The sequence below is a fragment of the Trachinotus anak genome, unplaced genomic scaffold (genome assembly GCF_046630095.1).
Source record: "Trachinotus anak isolate AG129_WGS33_773 ecotype Australia unplaced genomic scaffold, CSIRO_AGI_Tana_v1 ptg000039l, whole genome shotgun sequence".
Lineage (NCBI taxonomy): Eukaryota > Metazoa > Chordata > Actinopteri > Carangiformes > Carangidae > Trachinotus > Trachinotus anak.
In genome coordinates, this window is record NW_027273890.1 from 3,394,023 (window position 1) to 3,409,808 (window position 15,786).

Here is a 15,786-nt window from a genome sequence, read left to right on the forward strand (position 1 = left end):
ATCAGGAGTGTCAAGGACAAATATAATAAACGTGACAAACATGACAGTATTATTAAGTTAATATTTAATAATCTGTAGTCATGATCATAAGAAGAAATGTTTTACGCTTGCTGGATTATGGTATCAACGTAAAGTGTATTTGTCATGTTACTGTCATCACTCCAGGTATCCGAGAAAACGTGAGAGAGAGTGACGAGCAAAACTGGACACCTTAGCTCTTTGGTTCACTTGCTCACGCAATCCTACTGTTAACATAAAAATATTAGTAATATGAGCTCTGTGTGAAATACAGACAGAGTGACATCAACTGGCCCTGGATCAGCCCTGTGCTTACTTTGTGCTTTTTTTGCTACTACAAGAGGCAGAAAACAGTTCCAGGCAAAAAAATCAACACGTTGAGGTGCTGGAGGCTGAGGTGAAGAGGTCGCCCCTCAGCAATGGCTCCCCTAACCAAGTAACTCCCAACCAAGCAGGCCCCTCCATTGTTTTTTTAACAGACCCTTAATGGAGACCACCTCAGACCTGACAGATTCATTGCTAGTCGCCCGTGAGCGCAGAGGTGACTAAGAAAGCCGAGGAGATAAGAAGCAGGAGTATCATGTGACTTTAACATTATTCAAGTTTATTCTTCTCCTCTCGACACAACTTTTACAAAGTTTGAAAGAAAGACGGGATATTTACTTTGCAGGAGATGAAACACAGTTGTGGCCCTGTGGTCTCAGAGGAGGCCACATTACTGTGGCAGAACACACACACACACACACACACACACACACACACACACACACTCACACACACACACACTGAGACACACTGATCCAAGAGGCATAATTCAGTCCTTCCACATATGTTCATCATTAACTAATCATTAAAAAGCCATGAGTCATGTCTTGTCACAGTGAAAACATCTGAATTCATACAGAGCCAGTACATTACGTAAGACTTCAATCTAATTTGTGTCATTGGATCAGTTCTTTAAACTTCTCTCATTTCTGCATGAACATATACACCTGTGTTTATCTATATGGAGCACACTGGTAATTATAAAATGATTAAACGTGCAGTAAACAACTGTAGGAATCTGATCATTGTTAAAAGGAAGCTGAGAATGTTTTTCTTTCCATGCATAGATGAATCCTAACTGTGTCTGTGATGCAGAGTGAAACCCTGAGCCAGAACCTTATAGGGTTCATTCTTCCTAAAGCCCTTCCTAAACCCCCTCAGCTGGATCAAAGTCTGCCTTGTGTGCTTAGGTTTTAACGTGGGGGGGGGGGTTTACTTTCTGGCCGATTGTTATCACGCCTCAAAGTGCTAAGCTGGAGTGAGGCCTCCATGAACGCTGCTGCTCAGAGGAGTGTCTGAAATGTCCATGTGTTGTGCGAGCAGCTCTCCCCGCCATGTGTGTTGAGGATGAGGCAAAGGCTTGGTTTAAATTGGAAGTGTATGCTGCGTGAGCTCACACTTGTCATTTCTCATTAAGCCACATGAACACCACTTAAAGCAAGTTGTTTTGTTAATACAGATAACTCTCGTAAGCTTACTGCGCCCCCAGATCACAACACTGTCTGCCACCTGCTGGTCTTTCTGCCAAAATCAACAAATGTTAGAATCATTAAAAAAATTAAAAAATATTTGACTTACTTGTGAAACATGTACATGCTGCTGAACCACAAGTGTTAGAGAGACACTGGTTTAGAGACTAAAGACATTGGCCGCAGTAGTGGTGCTTTATAATTTCTATAAATACACTTAATGTATTGAGCAGCAGTACATGAGGATTTGATTATTATCAGGGTGTGTATGTCGTCTATATCTTCCAAACATGCAAGAAATGATTATGTGCATATCCGATGGTGCTGGCAGGTTATTAAAGAGATTTATTTATTTATTTATAATCTGAATATGACATTAAACTCAAACTTTCTTAAGTAACTTGTTATTTGCTACATAACACATGAATTAGTTATTGAGGATTTACTTACTAACTATTCATTAGCTGAGAAACACTAGTTATTAAATGCACAATAGCCACATTATGATGTTATTTCATAGAAACTAAGCCTGCACAATTAATCAAAATATACTTAAAATTGCAATGTCCAAATCACAGGACCTGCCCAAAAAAAAAAAAAACACACTCTGTGAGGTCACCCTGACCTTGACCTTTGACCACCAAAATGTAATAAGTTCATTCTTGACATTTGTGCCAAATATGAAAAAGTTCCTGTAAGGCGTTACTGAGATATCATATCAATTGGAATGGGACAGATGGGTGGATGGATGGATGGAGGGACAACCTGAAACAATATGACTCAAGCCCTGGCTATCGCCGCCGAAAAGGCATAATAAAATTGCTCTTAAAATGATGATTACAAACAACTGTCATTACATATTATGATAATTTCATATCCAGTAATGAAAATAGAATCCTACTTGACCACCAAATAGGGTGATGATATTCTGATATTCTAGGTGAAAAATATGAAATTACATATTATAACTCATCCTCAATAAACCCAGATTAAGTCTAAATTTATCAATCAATGTAAAGTCAATGTAAATACAGACTAAGTGCCTGGTGCTCTGTGGATGGCTGTGTATGGGATAAGGGTGCCACCAAGTGTTGATGTGTTCATGAGTCACATGGAACAGCTGGTTCTCACTTAGTGGGTCTATTTCCTCAGTCCTCACCACGTAGCAAGGACAAGAATGTGTGTGTGAGTGGGTGTTTGTGTATGTGTGTTTGTGTGTGTGGTGGCGGTGATGGTGCGGGCACACCGCCTGTCAGCTTCAGACAAGATACATCCACTAAACACGGGGCTGCATTTCTTCACAGCACCAACTGTAACCCATGGCGATGGTGAGCCTGCCCGGTAGCCGGGCATTATGCAAATGCAAATCACGCCTGACTGGCCATAAGACTGTCTGTGTGTGTCCATCGCACGGCTTCACATTTCACCCAAACTTTATTGGTGCCAGTGGCCTTTTGTCTGCTTTAATTGAATTAACTTCTCAGAAACAGACCTTGTTGCAGGAGAGCGATGGGACATCACCTCGGCATGGGAGCTTTTAATAGTGTTTACACTGGAATCATTCAGTGCTTTAGGAGAAAGCTTCTCTTTTACAGAATTTTATAACTTGGTAACACTTAATTTTAAAGAGCTACAGGACACATTTGTCACAGCCTCTGAACATAATAGATAACAATCACCATTAAAAGACTTATTCAATGTCACTTTTGTCATTTTACATGAAGTTTCACTTCCTGGGATCATGTTTACTTTCTCTTCAGTCACATCTTAATACTGGCTGTCTGTCCTACTTGCACCAGTCACTTAGATCAAATGCCAGTAAAGAAAAAGCCCTTTTTCCTATATACTGGAAACCTGTTTTCACAATACCCTTCTTAAATAATAGCCATGTCGTCCTGCATGAACATACAATTTTCAGGGAAAAGTTGGAGCAGTTTTGGTTACATGGTTACAGGATTTCTGTGGTTACAGGTATTTGTGTTTTTCTTAGTGAATTGAAGTTAGGTTAGTTGGGAAAATTTGATGTCATTTCTGCACATCAGTCGGAGTTCAGTGATTTTTAAATCATGAAAACGTGATGTCAGCTGGCCGTTTGTTTATGGTGTGCTTACACTGCCAGGCCACTGTGAATTCAATCTGATCAAACTGGGGCTGCCCCCTGAAACTCAAGTTCATGCATCAATTGAGAAGAGTCAATTCACACCTTCGACTCACCTTCACTTTTTTCATTCAACGCCAAACAATGCATGTGCAACAGCATGGCAGGCTGGGAACTTTACAAACTGAATCTTTCTTCAAAGTTACCGAACCACAAAACTAACTGTCATGGAAGTAGAGGCAGGTGATGGAGATGGAGGTCTGCGTGACCACTCCAACGCTCTCAGCTCCTTTTACTGTCAGTGAAGTGGATTAGACAACTCCAGAACCAGCCGCTGGTACAACCTCCTCTACTGCCGTCCAGTGTGCAGATGAAACCACATCTACACAGTCCTGAAGTAGATGAGCTAAATTAGTGAGTGTGAGTGTTAAACTCTTAATAAGAAGTCAGGATGAGCTTTAACTTTCTTTGCTGCTCATTTAGTCATCCATGTTATGGAGGGACTTCAAGCAAATCACCTCATTGCTTCTGCATAATGTAGGGTTTCATTAGAGAGCAGATAACTTTATTGTGAAGTATGATGTAAAACATGGGAAACGTATCTTGGTTATAATTGTGCAGAGGCACATTCTTCACAATTTAAAGGTTACTTTACAATGCAGAACATAATATCGACAACACTTGAATTTATATAGCATTAATTAATCCACAGTTTAAATGCATTCGCATGTGTGTGCAATTAACTGAGTACATCACAGTTTAAGGTAGAAAAAAAAAATGATGGCAATGTCCCCATCTGCTGGTTAAAAAGCATAATATCATTAAAATCATAGCAAGTAGCCCTAACCTCTACTTTGAAGTCTTCAGAAAAATGCAGCACTCTGCTGTTGTTTTGGCTACAAGCCACCATTTGTCTTCCTTTTTCTTTCATGTCTGCTTCTCCTCGGTCAAAAAGGCAGAGACCCACCCTGACGACCAGCAAACAGTGTCACGTGCTTTTCCCCAGCAAATAAAAAAGAAAAAAAAGTCATGGGAATTGTTGTGATGTTTGGCCAGTCTCTGAGATAATGTAAAGCAAACAAGCTTCCATCATCTTGATGTGTTACAGACTTGACCAGACTTGAATTAAACACCTAGCGCTCTATGGTGCATAGAGTATGGCTGGTATTTTAGCTTGATGTGCATCAAATCATATCTGCAAATAGGTTCTGGCTTTTAGATTAAATTTTGGGGACTTCATGTTTTGGGACATTTCAAAAAGTTATCAAATGACTTTTGACAGAAGAGACATTTTAGTGTCACCAGTTTCCCCTCTATATTGCATTATCATGTATCCAGGGGAGTGGTCTTCACATGTCCATTTGGTTCCTAGTAACCTTGGCTCCTGGCAGTCTGACACTTGAGTGGCTCTGAGTGAACTCATCTTGTTTTTATTCACTACTAATTCAAAATTTGAAAAGCTATTCTAATTTGTGAATAAATAAGCATTTGATCTGAAATCATCTAAGATTTTCAGTATAAAGCACAACAGGTCATGTCTATGACTATGGCTGGCTGCATGGGTTGCTTTTAAATTAAGATGAAAAAATTCTAGTTCAAAGTCATCTGTCTTGATTTTTTTGAAGAAGCAAGAGGACGAGGGTCTGACTGATCAGGTCCCTGTCAGATTTGGATGAAGACCCCTGGTGTCTGGCACCTGAGAAGGCTTCAACAACTGGGAAAAGAAAATATTTGAAAATGCAGTTTCACCCATCTTAGCTTCTATTTATTAAAGGGCCTGTAAGTCATTAATGACCTTATCAATCATAACATAAATCATCATCATTGATGGGTGTCTTGGACAGTGCTATCTATCATCACAGTGAAACAAGACGAGGACACTTTTGTTTTTGGGGTTTTGTTTTGTTTGTTTTTTTTAATAGCATTGAAAATGTAATGAATTCCCTTCAGCTTTGTCTGAACTGTCAAAACTGGTGGTAATTCTGTGCTGCAGTAAATTAAAGTGTTTACTTCCTGCAACTTTAACTTTAATTTTAATGTGTAATATTTCTGCTAAAAATATATAAATCAGATCTTCTTGCTGAAATTAACAAAAATACAAAACAATTCTAAGCTTTTTTTTTGACAGTTTGACACATTCTTCTTGGCTGAATGAGCCTCGGGCCTCATTTCGGCAACTTACAGTGTTTATACCGTGAAAGCATTAGAGCACTAATCTCAGAGTCTAAACTTCAGAATGCAGATGGCAGGTGTTAAAGGCTCAGCCACAGTAGAGCCGAGTGTTAACATCAGACAAATGGACAAAATGACAAAGCAAACATAGAAATGCGCCACAAAAGTGAAAGTGCCCAGAAAGGTATGTTATCCAGTGAAGGGATAAGAAACACTTTTGCAGCAGAGGGAGCTGCTAACTGATAATGCAGCCATTAGAGCAGCTTGTTCAGCTTCATCTAGTACTGTTTAAAGGCACTTTATCTAACTGCAGACTGTTAAATGCATTACTGTTATCTCTGATAAGAGAGCCCAACCTTTCAGGACAGATAAAATATAGCAGGAAAACACTGGAGCATGTTTTTCCCACTGACCCTGATGTAATCTAATGTTGCTCCTGCGACTGAATATTATTTACAATGCAAATATTTTATCTAAATAAAGAGCTGTACATGGATAAAAATCACTCAAAAAAACAGTTACCTACATTTTGTATGAGTATATATTCTCTTTTAGTTACTACATATGATCAACACATTTTATGATCAGCTCTGTCCAGTGATGATTTACTATCATATAATAAAGGTCAAGCTGGTAAACTTGTAAGAAGCTACTCGTTATGTTAACTATTAGTCAATCTAGTTATAGCATAATAAAAAGTAATACATCCCTTGAATACCCACAGAAATATTGGCCTCCAGTCTGAGGTGGTACACAACACAACACAATACAACGCAATACAACCGTGGAGGCATTCAGGCTATTTTCAGAGTCATGCCATAAAGGCTTGCCAAGGCAGAGAGGCACGCAGGAGGCAAAGAAGCAGCAGATTATGTTCTCAGAACGTCTGTGACTACTGTAATGTAAAATGAAGAGGGCTTAAAGGGTAAAACCCCTCAATTTAGGTAATCCTATATGTTATTCTTGTTGTCTGGGAAACTCCGTGTGCAACCAAAGAAACTATGTCTGCATTAACACTAAAGGCATTTATACTCAATCCCCTAATGCTGCTGTTATACAGCTCTAATTGTGGCTCATCTTCCATGACTGTTTATGATGAGGATGTTACATTCATTTGCCTCTGTCCCGTACAAACATGGTGTATATGTCAGCAGATAAGTGAATTAAAAAAGGTTGTCCACCAGAAAGCACCAAAAAGCATATTTTTCAATTGTAAAATGTCCTGTTTACAATGTTTGTTGTAAACAGGTAATAAAAAAGTAAAAAAAATCTAGGAGATCAATATTATTTTAATGCTCTATCTTTATTTATAAAACTGCTATTGGCCAATATATCGTTATCAGATTTCTTTTATTATATTGGTATCTGCAACACAAGCAAATTCTTATCCAAGCATTTAAATACAAGCTAAATCTAGACTGCATATGTTGGGTACTAAATCTGTACCTCAGAATCATGTGGTATAAATTAGGAGTGAGAAAAAAAACGCTTATCAGTACAGATATTGACTACACACTGATGAAGACAACATTTAAATCCTAGATTGAAATCTGTTTTTGACTAAATCAAATACCTGACGAATCAGGGTCCCTAATTACATCACATCAAAATCCAATGTCACCATTTATAAAGTATCACTACTCATTGAATTACAGCATTGCCCACACTGGACAAATGCAACCAGGAGCAGCCACCTAAGTATAAAAAGATACAACTAAATCTGTAGACAAATTCCTGTCATCTCATGTCATATAGAATTTAATGCCCAACCCCACAAATAAATAGATTCAGCGTATTTTTAACTTTAGTGTGAACACAGCTTCAGGGGTTACCATAAATGAACTCCCAGCCTGTGTAAATGATATAAATGTGTGGCACGCCGGTGATGCTTGCATAGGGTTGCAGGCGTGTGCAACACATGTGCAGCATCAGGTCCCAGAGTGTGATTTAATTAAAGATTCCTTCGCTCGGTGCATAGGGTGGGACACACCCACGCTCATTAACAGGGATCAGGACGGGAACATGTGCAGGTTTTTTATGGAGGGATATTGAGTTTCTACTCCTGTTGTACTAATAATAATGGCATGAAAAACTTTCTCCCCAGAACAACCAACTATTATTCCCCTGTGTTGTGTTTAGGGCTCCGCAGTTCTATCTGAAAACAGTATATAAAGCATAGTATAATAAGTATATTAATGGGTTTCCAATATTCCCTTCACTGTTTGTCACTTCCCACAGATTAGTCTTATACAATCCAATGAACCCTTTATTGGCTGCACAGCTTTGCCTGTGACAATACTTTATTAGACACTTTATGGCTACATTTCATAATGCCCATTACATTTTCTCTCCCAGTCCACTGAGAAACCACATTCCAGTGCAAATACCAATGAAATTCCTCCAGAGAGGAATGTCTAAGTGTGCAAACCTATCCTTTTTAAAAGCAGTGAGGGCGAACTAGCAACAATGATCTGCCTCAGCTTGTTACAAGCATTGGTGCAAAATAGAGAGAGAAAAAAAAATCTGGGGCTTTCTTCCTATGTGTATTCAGAGTAAATGCAGCATGTCAAAGGGGGGGATTTATTAGGTCCCAAAAGAAATACATTCTCCTGATGATGAAAACATGATTGGGCGACCTGGGTAGCCTAGCCTAACTTCTGCTCCACTGTCACAGTAATTACCCTTGGAGCCCTGTGGCATCCGACCTTGGTGAAAAAGACCCCGGGGAAGTAGAAGAGCCACAAATATCAACAAAAGGCACATTTTGAGGCAAAAGGGATGCGACCTAGGAGAGCCGAGCTCCCTGTCCATCACTCGGAAGTGTTGTGAATGGCTACAAAGGCCCCCAGAGTGAGACTTTGTGCGATTTCGACGTTGCCAAGAGCGAACGCGACATCGCCTTGCCAAGTATTAGGGAGAAGACAAGAAAATCCCCCCCACACATAGAGAAATATCAACAAAACTGCAGCATAAAGGCCACATTCACGGGTACACAAAGCCACAGAGGCTGGATGGTATAGGGCTAAACGGAGTGTATTATGTTGCACTGATGCCACAAGGTCTGAGGCGGAGGTGGAAGTTAGGCCTCCGCTTTACATTCCTAGAAAAGGGGCACACAACCGTGACTCTGGAGAGAAAATACAGTTGCCCTGTGCCTTAATCTATCATTCTGACTGACATCCTATCCACTGTGCATTGCCAAGTGAATTGAAGACACTTTAAGAAGCTCAATGAACGCCTTTTGTTCCCCATTATCTTCTTGTTCCAGAGGCTTTGTGGGCGACGTTACGCATCACTGCATCAGTAATGTCTTAAAAGGCTGTTTGGAAAAGAAATATCCGCTCATCGGATTCACGCATCCTTTGACCACAGGGCATTGAAAGTAAAGGCGTTGACTTCCAAAATGGATAAAAAGGCTCAAGTTATTAGACAACTCCAAGCTAGTTGTTGGCGCAAGCTAAAAGAATTCCTTCTCAAATTCTGCAGTTCAATACACACATCCACCCTCCTGGACAGCATTTTGAATACATAAGGAAATGATGCAATCAAAGCAGTGAACATGTCACTTTGATATTTTCACGTCAAATAGTTGGGATTTTTATGTCAGTGTCTGGAGCAGTTTTAGGTCATCTCAAAAGCACTCAAAGAAGTTTGCCTAATTATTGCTCCTTTAAGTCTGCAGCTTCATTTTAAAATATAATTCATACATATTCCCACATGCATCTGAGGTTGATCCGAAGATATTATAAAGAAACAGCGCTGATTATGGAAAAGAAATATTTTCTTCACTCGCTCTCCTTTGCTGTCTTATTATCCTCCACAAATCATCATCAGGATAAACGCCATGACACAAATTCTGCCCAGACCGCCATGAGAAGAGTAAGTCTATAAGAAGCTTCCTACTCTGAAATAAAATGCTGAAGTGTCCGCCAGAGGTTAAATTCCTGTGTGCACTGGCATTAAAAGGTAAGATGACAGGGGTTAACTTCGCTGAGGCATCACAGCCCTCTCCTGGGTCAAACACACACTGGGCACCTTTCCACCGAGGAACACACAGAGAGGGTCTTGTTCTGCGGCCCATGTGCAGGTCAGTGCCGGCAGGTAGGAGTGAAATGATAGGCCTCCCCAGAGACACAGCACAGAGGACACACTGTTTCCCCACAGCTAAACATCCACTGGAATGCAATATGGGGTGGCAGGTAACTTTCAGTTCACCGCATACCTTTATCAAAAATCTTCAAATCCCAGGAAAGCCCCCGCCTGCCGTCTGACACTTTGGTGGGAATTCAGAAATGTGGAGTGATAGAGAGCCGGACCTGACAGGCATCAAACTCAGATGGGATTATTTATTTAAGGAGGTGCAGTCAGCTGTTTTACTGATGTCAAGAGTTTGGTCTGCTCGTTCCTTGAATCCTACTGAGGACTGGGGAACACAAACCTGTCCCAGACTGGATCTAATATCGCTTTAATATAGTTGTTATAGTTACCACCATGTGTAACATGAATGTGTTACCATTGGTCTTTATGTTTGATCAGAAGCACAACTCAAAACCTTGTTTCCTATTAAAAAAAGTACTTGTGTTTCCAGATGTTTGCACTCATTTGCCCAGTAATAAATGTCTGAATGATAATGCATTAAAAGTAAAAAGAAAAAGAAATGGTCATAAATGGTTTATACGTAATACTGCACATACCAATATGTGTTTGTGCCATCTGAGAAGATTCAGCAACCTGTATCAACTTTCATGCTGATAAAACCCTCTGATTTTATATACAAATGTGCAGACTGGACCAATCTAAAAATTTAATTGTAGTATTTGGTTTTTTTTTTACATCTTATTAAAAAAGGTACATAAGCAACTTTGTCTCAAGAGCAGTGAAAGGTACTTAAAATACCACACAGCACTACCCCTCTGATGCTTTACACAGCGAAAGGATTCCAACAGTCAAATTTGGGTGAATAAAACAATGTGAAGATTCATGTCTTTAGATTGTGTTTTACTTTCTTTACCAACTATTTCATTAGCAGCTCACCACTCGACAATGAGGCAAACACTCAGCTTTTCTGAGCTAATGTTTGGGAGCAGCTGCCAAAGGTTGGGGTGGGGTGGCTTTTGGGATTCAATCATACAGAAAGAACGAATTAACTCCATGACTTGAACAGGCCCAAAAATTGAAACGCTAAGTGAGTGTTGATTCTCAGTGGGAATGTTTTTATGAAGGGGGGTTTAAAGGTCCCATATTGAATAAAGTAAGATGTCCATGTCTTTTTTTGATTACAAAGCAGGTCTCAGTTCTATATTAATACTGTGAAAATATCAAAGCCTCGGTCCACAGAGAAATCCACACAGCCTGTATTCAGAAACTGAGCCTTTGTGATGTCACAACAAAGCAGTCACCACCCTCAGCCGTGCCCCAAGCCCCGCCCACCTGGACCCACCATCCAACATTGCAGGATTTGGTTTCTCTGAGTGTTTACCTGAAATCTGCTATAGTTTTATTAGATCACTCAGAAAACAGTCAGCCAATCAGAGGAGAGGCTCAGAGCCTTGCTTTGTGAAACCATAAATATATCTTCTTCTGGATATCAAAACTTCAATTAAAACACCAGAAAAGTGTAAAATATGGGACCTTTAAAGAAGAAATAAAACAGCACATTTTTACCCAGAATTATTCATCTAAACATTATTTAAAACAAGAATGTAAAACCCATTCACTTAGCATCTGTAAACGATTGTGTTTTCCATGTGTCTCTGAGGCAGTTTGTGAGTTCTGTCTGTACAACAGTGTCAAGCATATTTTTCATGCCTTCATGCCATTCTTGTGTCTTTGCAGTCAGTTCATGTTCTGTTCTCCTCTCCGTCTGTCAGGCTGCGTACTGCTAATACACAAAAACCCCTCAATGCAAAGCACACAGCGTGCATTCTCCCCGAGTTCTATTCAAGACCCCCTCATCTGGTTCAAAGTCTAGGTTGTGTACTTTGGTTTTACATGAGGGTTTAACTTTCTGCTCGATCGTTATCACTCTTCAAAGTTCTCCCTGAGCGCTGCTGACAGGAGCAGCCAAAACTGTCGTCTTCATCTGGGGGCAAAAACCACAAGCATCACACACACAAGGGGCAGTTACCACAGAAAGCAATTTCTCACACACACACACCTCCGACCCAGACATCGGCAAAAAAAAGAGACTCGAGAGAAGTAAAGATTTTTAGTCCAGTTTGAAGGTCGCATATTCTATAAATTGAGTTATCCATGAATTTATTGATTATAAAGCAGGTCTAGGTTCTATATTAATATGTGAAAGTATCAAAGCCTCAGTCCACAGAGAAATGCACACAGCCTGTATTCAGAAACTGAGCCTTAAAACCAGCCATCAGGACTTCTGGAACTTTGTGATGTCACAACAAAACAGTTACCACCCTCACTCAGCCATACAAGCCCCTTCCACCCAGACCCACCATCCAACCTTGCAGGATTTTTTCTCTAAGTGTCAGAGCCTCTCTTCTGATTGGCTCACTGACCTGTTGTTACTAGAGCTCCAGAGAAACGTCTGAGAGAGGAGATGTAAAACTACCATGAATATTATATTAAAACTTCAAAACAGAGGATAAGTGCAAAATGTGGGACCTTAAAGCTTTAAATGCTTCTTAATCACTAAATTGCAACTGATCTTTTGCAACGTGCATTCTACACATGGTGTCCTCAAGATAAGCTGGTGGAAATTTTTGCATTTGAAGATTGAAATTCTCAAACTCAGGCTTACAGAACAGCAATAAACATCTCCTAAATTTCCAAGCTTCTTTTAAAATGTTTCTTTAAATCTCAAGTGAATGCTGATTGTTTATACTAAGCATGACAGACACTTGGCTACCTCACTTGAGTGACTATTTTCAACACTTTAGCACCACTTCATCATTTCAACCACAGCTCTGCTGGCAGAGTCAAGGCATTCATTTCCCACAGCCCTACACGCCTCAGTGCCAGCTGTTTGTCTTTGCCACTGGACAGCCCAGCACGTCCAGGAAAAGCCATCCACCATGCGCTAAAAGTGTCTCTTTAGTGTTACTTCCCAGCAGCACAGGAATAATATTGTTTAATATAAAGTATATGCAAGTCTATGCTGTGGTGGGAAATAACATGTGTGTATCATTTCAGCATCAAAAGGACTGTCCATCCTCAGCACTGCTACTACACACAGCATCATCTACATCAGTGTTACTTATACCCCACAGGGCACTTCCGCAGTTGCCTCTCACCAACCTCAGTCTGTTGTAAAACCTAAATGAATGCAAACACGCAAAGACCAGTTCACAAGTGAGCCGAGAAACCAAACTCGAGGTTGTTAAAACATCCGGTTCCTGGCACACAGAGTGGTGGTGCTATAAATGCAAACTTGGCTAAAAAAAAAAAGAGAGAAGCGTAAACATCAGGCCCAGGATCACAATATCTCCATTTTAATGTGATTAACAGTGTTAAATACCTTGCAGATTGAAATCAGTTCAAATGAAAACACTTGCAGCAAGATGGGTGGTGCTGATGAAGGAGTACTTGGGCTCATGTGATCAGGCTGCAGGAGTAAGTAAGACAAACAAGGCTGGGAGTGACCACACCAAAAAGCACTGGAAACGCACATAAAGGCACGTCAAACGAGGATAACACAGGGCTGTGGTTTGAGTGAGCAGCTCGAGACAAAATGAAAAGGGACCTTATTAACTTTGAAGTTTCTTCAGTGAATCATCAGAGCAAACATTTATGAAAAGTTTCATCCTATTATGTTCATTCTGCTGCATGTCTGATGAAATTAACCCTGTGCCAGTCATTATAGATGACCACACATGCTTTTGGGTTTATCACACTTACTAACCTAACACTGTGACATGGGGGAAAGTCCTGAATCCTTCATGATCACCTACAAATAACTGTCTCCAAAAAAACACACACATACTGGGAACTGATGACAGATCAGACTGAGCCCACATCACTGTTGACAAATCTTCAAGTACTGATGTTTCTGCCATAATTAAGAGTCTGACAGGAGAGTTGTTTTTCCACATACAGAGCTCAGAGGAGTTTATATATATATATATATATATATATATATATATATATATATATATGTACACACACACCACTTTCCCATGGGAACGTGGTCTCATCTCATCTCTCACTGTATCACTTTTCTCTGTATCTTAAAGTGTAAAATTAACTCTGATGAGTAAGGATTTATATAAACACATGCAGTTGTATTATCACATCATAAGAAATAAACTCATCCCTGATTGATTAGCCTGCAGTGTGAAGTGGGGGAGGGGGGTCAGTGGGGGTCAGAGGTCACCGACCACATTCCACAGGGCAGAAAGTAAAGCCTCAAGCTGCTGCAAAACAATATCATAACTTACATTATATACTTGACTTAGAGTGTATACCAATGTAAACACTCACCTAGGTGGGCAGGAGGAAGGAGCAGGAAACCATGTCCATTACATCACTGCAGGTAAAATCACTACCTTTGATCCCTGTGTTTTGTCACGGAGCGCAAGCGTGACTGAACAGCAGTGATCACGGTGAGCAGGTTAGCCCCTTCACTCTGAGTGCCTGGTGGAGCAGGTGCGACACATACACCTGGATGAAGGGCTGTGTCCTGACCGCTCCACTGTGTCAACTGACTGAAACACGCTCATTCACTGACTCAAGCTTATGTTCAGCTGATCAAGTGGAATCAAAGGTCGAAGATTCTTATCTGTGTCCTCAGGGAAGTCCGTTTATAAATCACACACCTGCAAATAAACCCGTGGACGTGCACATCAGCGGGAACCACCTGACCAAACCAACTCTCAAGACACTTTCCACCCGCGGATTGCAGTCAGCTCCTTACCTCCCTCAGCCTCTCCTTCTTCTTCTTCTGCTCCTCCTCATGTTGGTGAACGGGCATTTGCAGAAAGTCCTCTTCACAGCAGATGAAGCTCACCGTGCATCCCATCCGAGCAAAGCCAGGGCGCACCCGTCCAAACCCATCCAACGCTCCCACGCCTGGCGCCTGCCCCTCCCGCCGCTCCGTGGCTGAACAGTTACTGTGACTTTATTCCGCTCAGACCCACGACAGATCTGCGCGGTCGGGCTGGCATCACCGCGGGGTGGGGGGCAGATTCATGCAGCTCCCGCTGTAGTTTGCAGCCCTGGCTGGGATGCAGTGGCCTCCCCCTGCAGACAGACTCTGCAGGACCAACAGGTAGTCTTCCTGCAGCGCACACTGGAAATGTGGCAGCTCTCCCTCCCTCTCCCTCTCTCTCTCTCTCTCTCTCTCTCCCTTTCCCTCTCTCTCTCTCTCTCCCTCTCCCTCTCCCTCTCTCTCCCTCTCTCTCTCTCTCCCTCTCTCTCACCTTTACATTCGTGTTGTCATACGGTTCTGTGATTGGTATTCACGGCTGTCACTCACGGCTGATAACTGATGGTTTCACACCCTTCACATCCGCAGCTAGAATAAAACGTGTAAAAAGAAAGCGTCACCTCTGCTGGTGCGTTCACTGGGCCTGGGAAGTCTAAAGAGATGTGAGCTGGGCTGATTCATGACCGCTGGTCTGAGGTCAGCCGCTGCACGGTGCAGGAGTCCCAGTCTGATGAGTGGCACAGGAGCTTTGTTCTGTTCATGCAAGTGTGTCTCCCCCTGCTGGGTGATTGATGATCAGTCAGTATATTTGTATAGGGCTGCTTTTTATTTTTATGAAGTCATTTAACCATTGCATGCAAATACATTTATATAATATAGGCTTTATGAATAATATAATTATGATACAGTCTGTTTAGTTGTAACGCTGACAGAGCTCTGGTATTGGCTGAGCACACCTGAGTGGAACAGGGCGATCATTGAAGTTCATCGGTACACCTGTGGAGGGGAGTGTGTGGCCTTGCTTTAACAAAACTGAGCACGCTCCAGGTCAAAATGTTAAGTATTTACAAACCCTGTTCGTTTGACCTGTTTTTAGC

General features: G+C 41.1%; 1 protein-coding gene across 8 annotated transcripts in view; it reads right to left on the reverse strand.

Annotated features, from left to right (window-relative positions):
- tns1b (tensin 1b) overlaps positions 1-15,068 on the reverse strand; it is a 161,797-nt gene extending 146,729 nt beyond the window's left edge. For 3 of the 8 annotated variants that reach the window (XR_011687195.1, XM_071472731.1, XM_071472727.1), the window contains exon 1: positions 14,678-15,067. Coding sequence is in view for 7 of the 8 variants with exons in the window: in XM_071472731.1 (XP_071328832.1) it covers positions 14,678-14,782 (105 nt within the window). In the remaining variant the exon portion in view is untranslated. Of the gene's footprint in view, positions 1-14,677 lie in introns of all 8 variants that reach the window. The other 5 variants (XM_071472737.1, XM_071472728.1, XM_071472732.1 and 2 more) reach the window with 3 other exon arrangements.
- Positions 15,069-15,786: the final 718 nt, after the last annotated feature.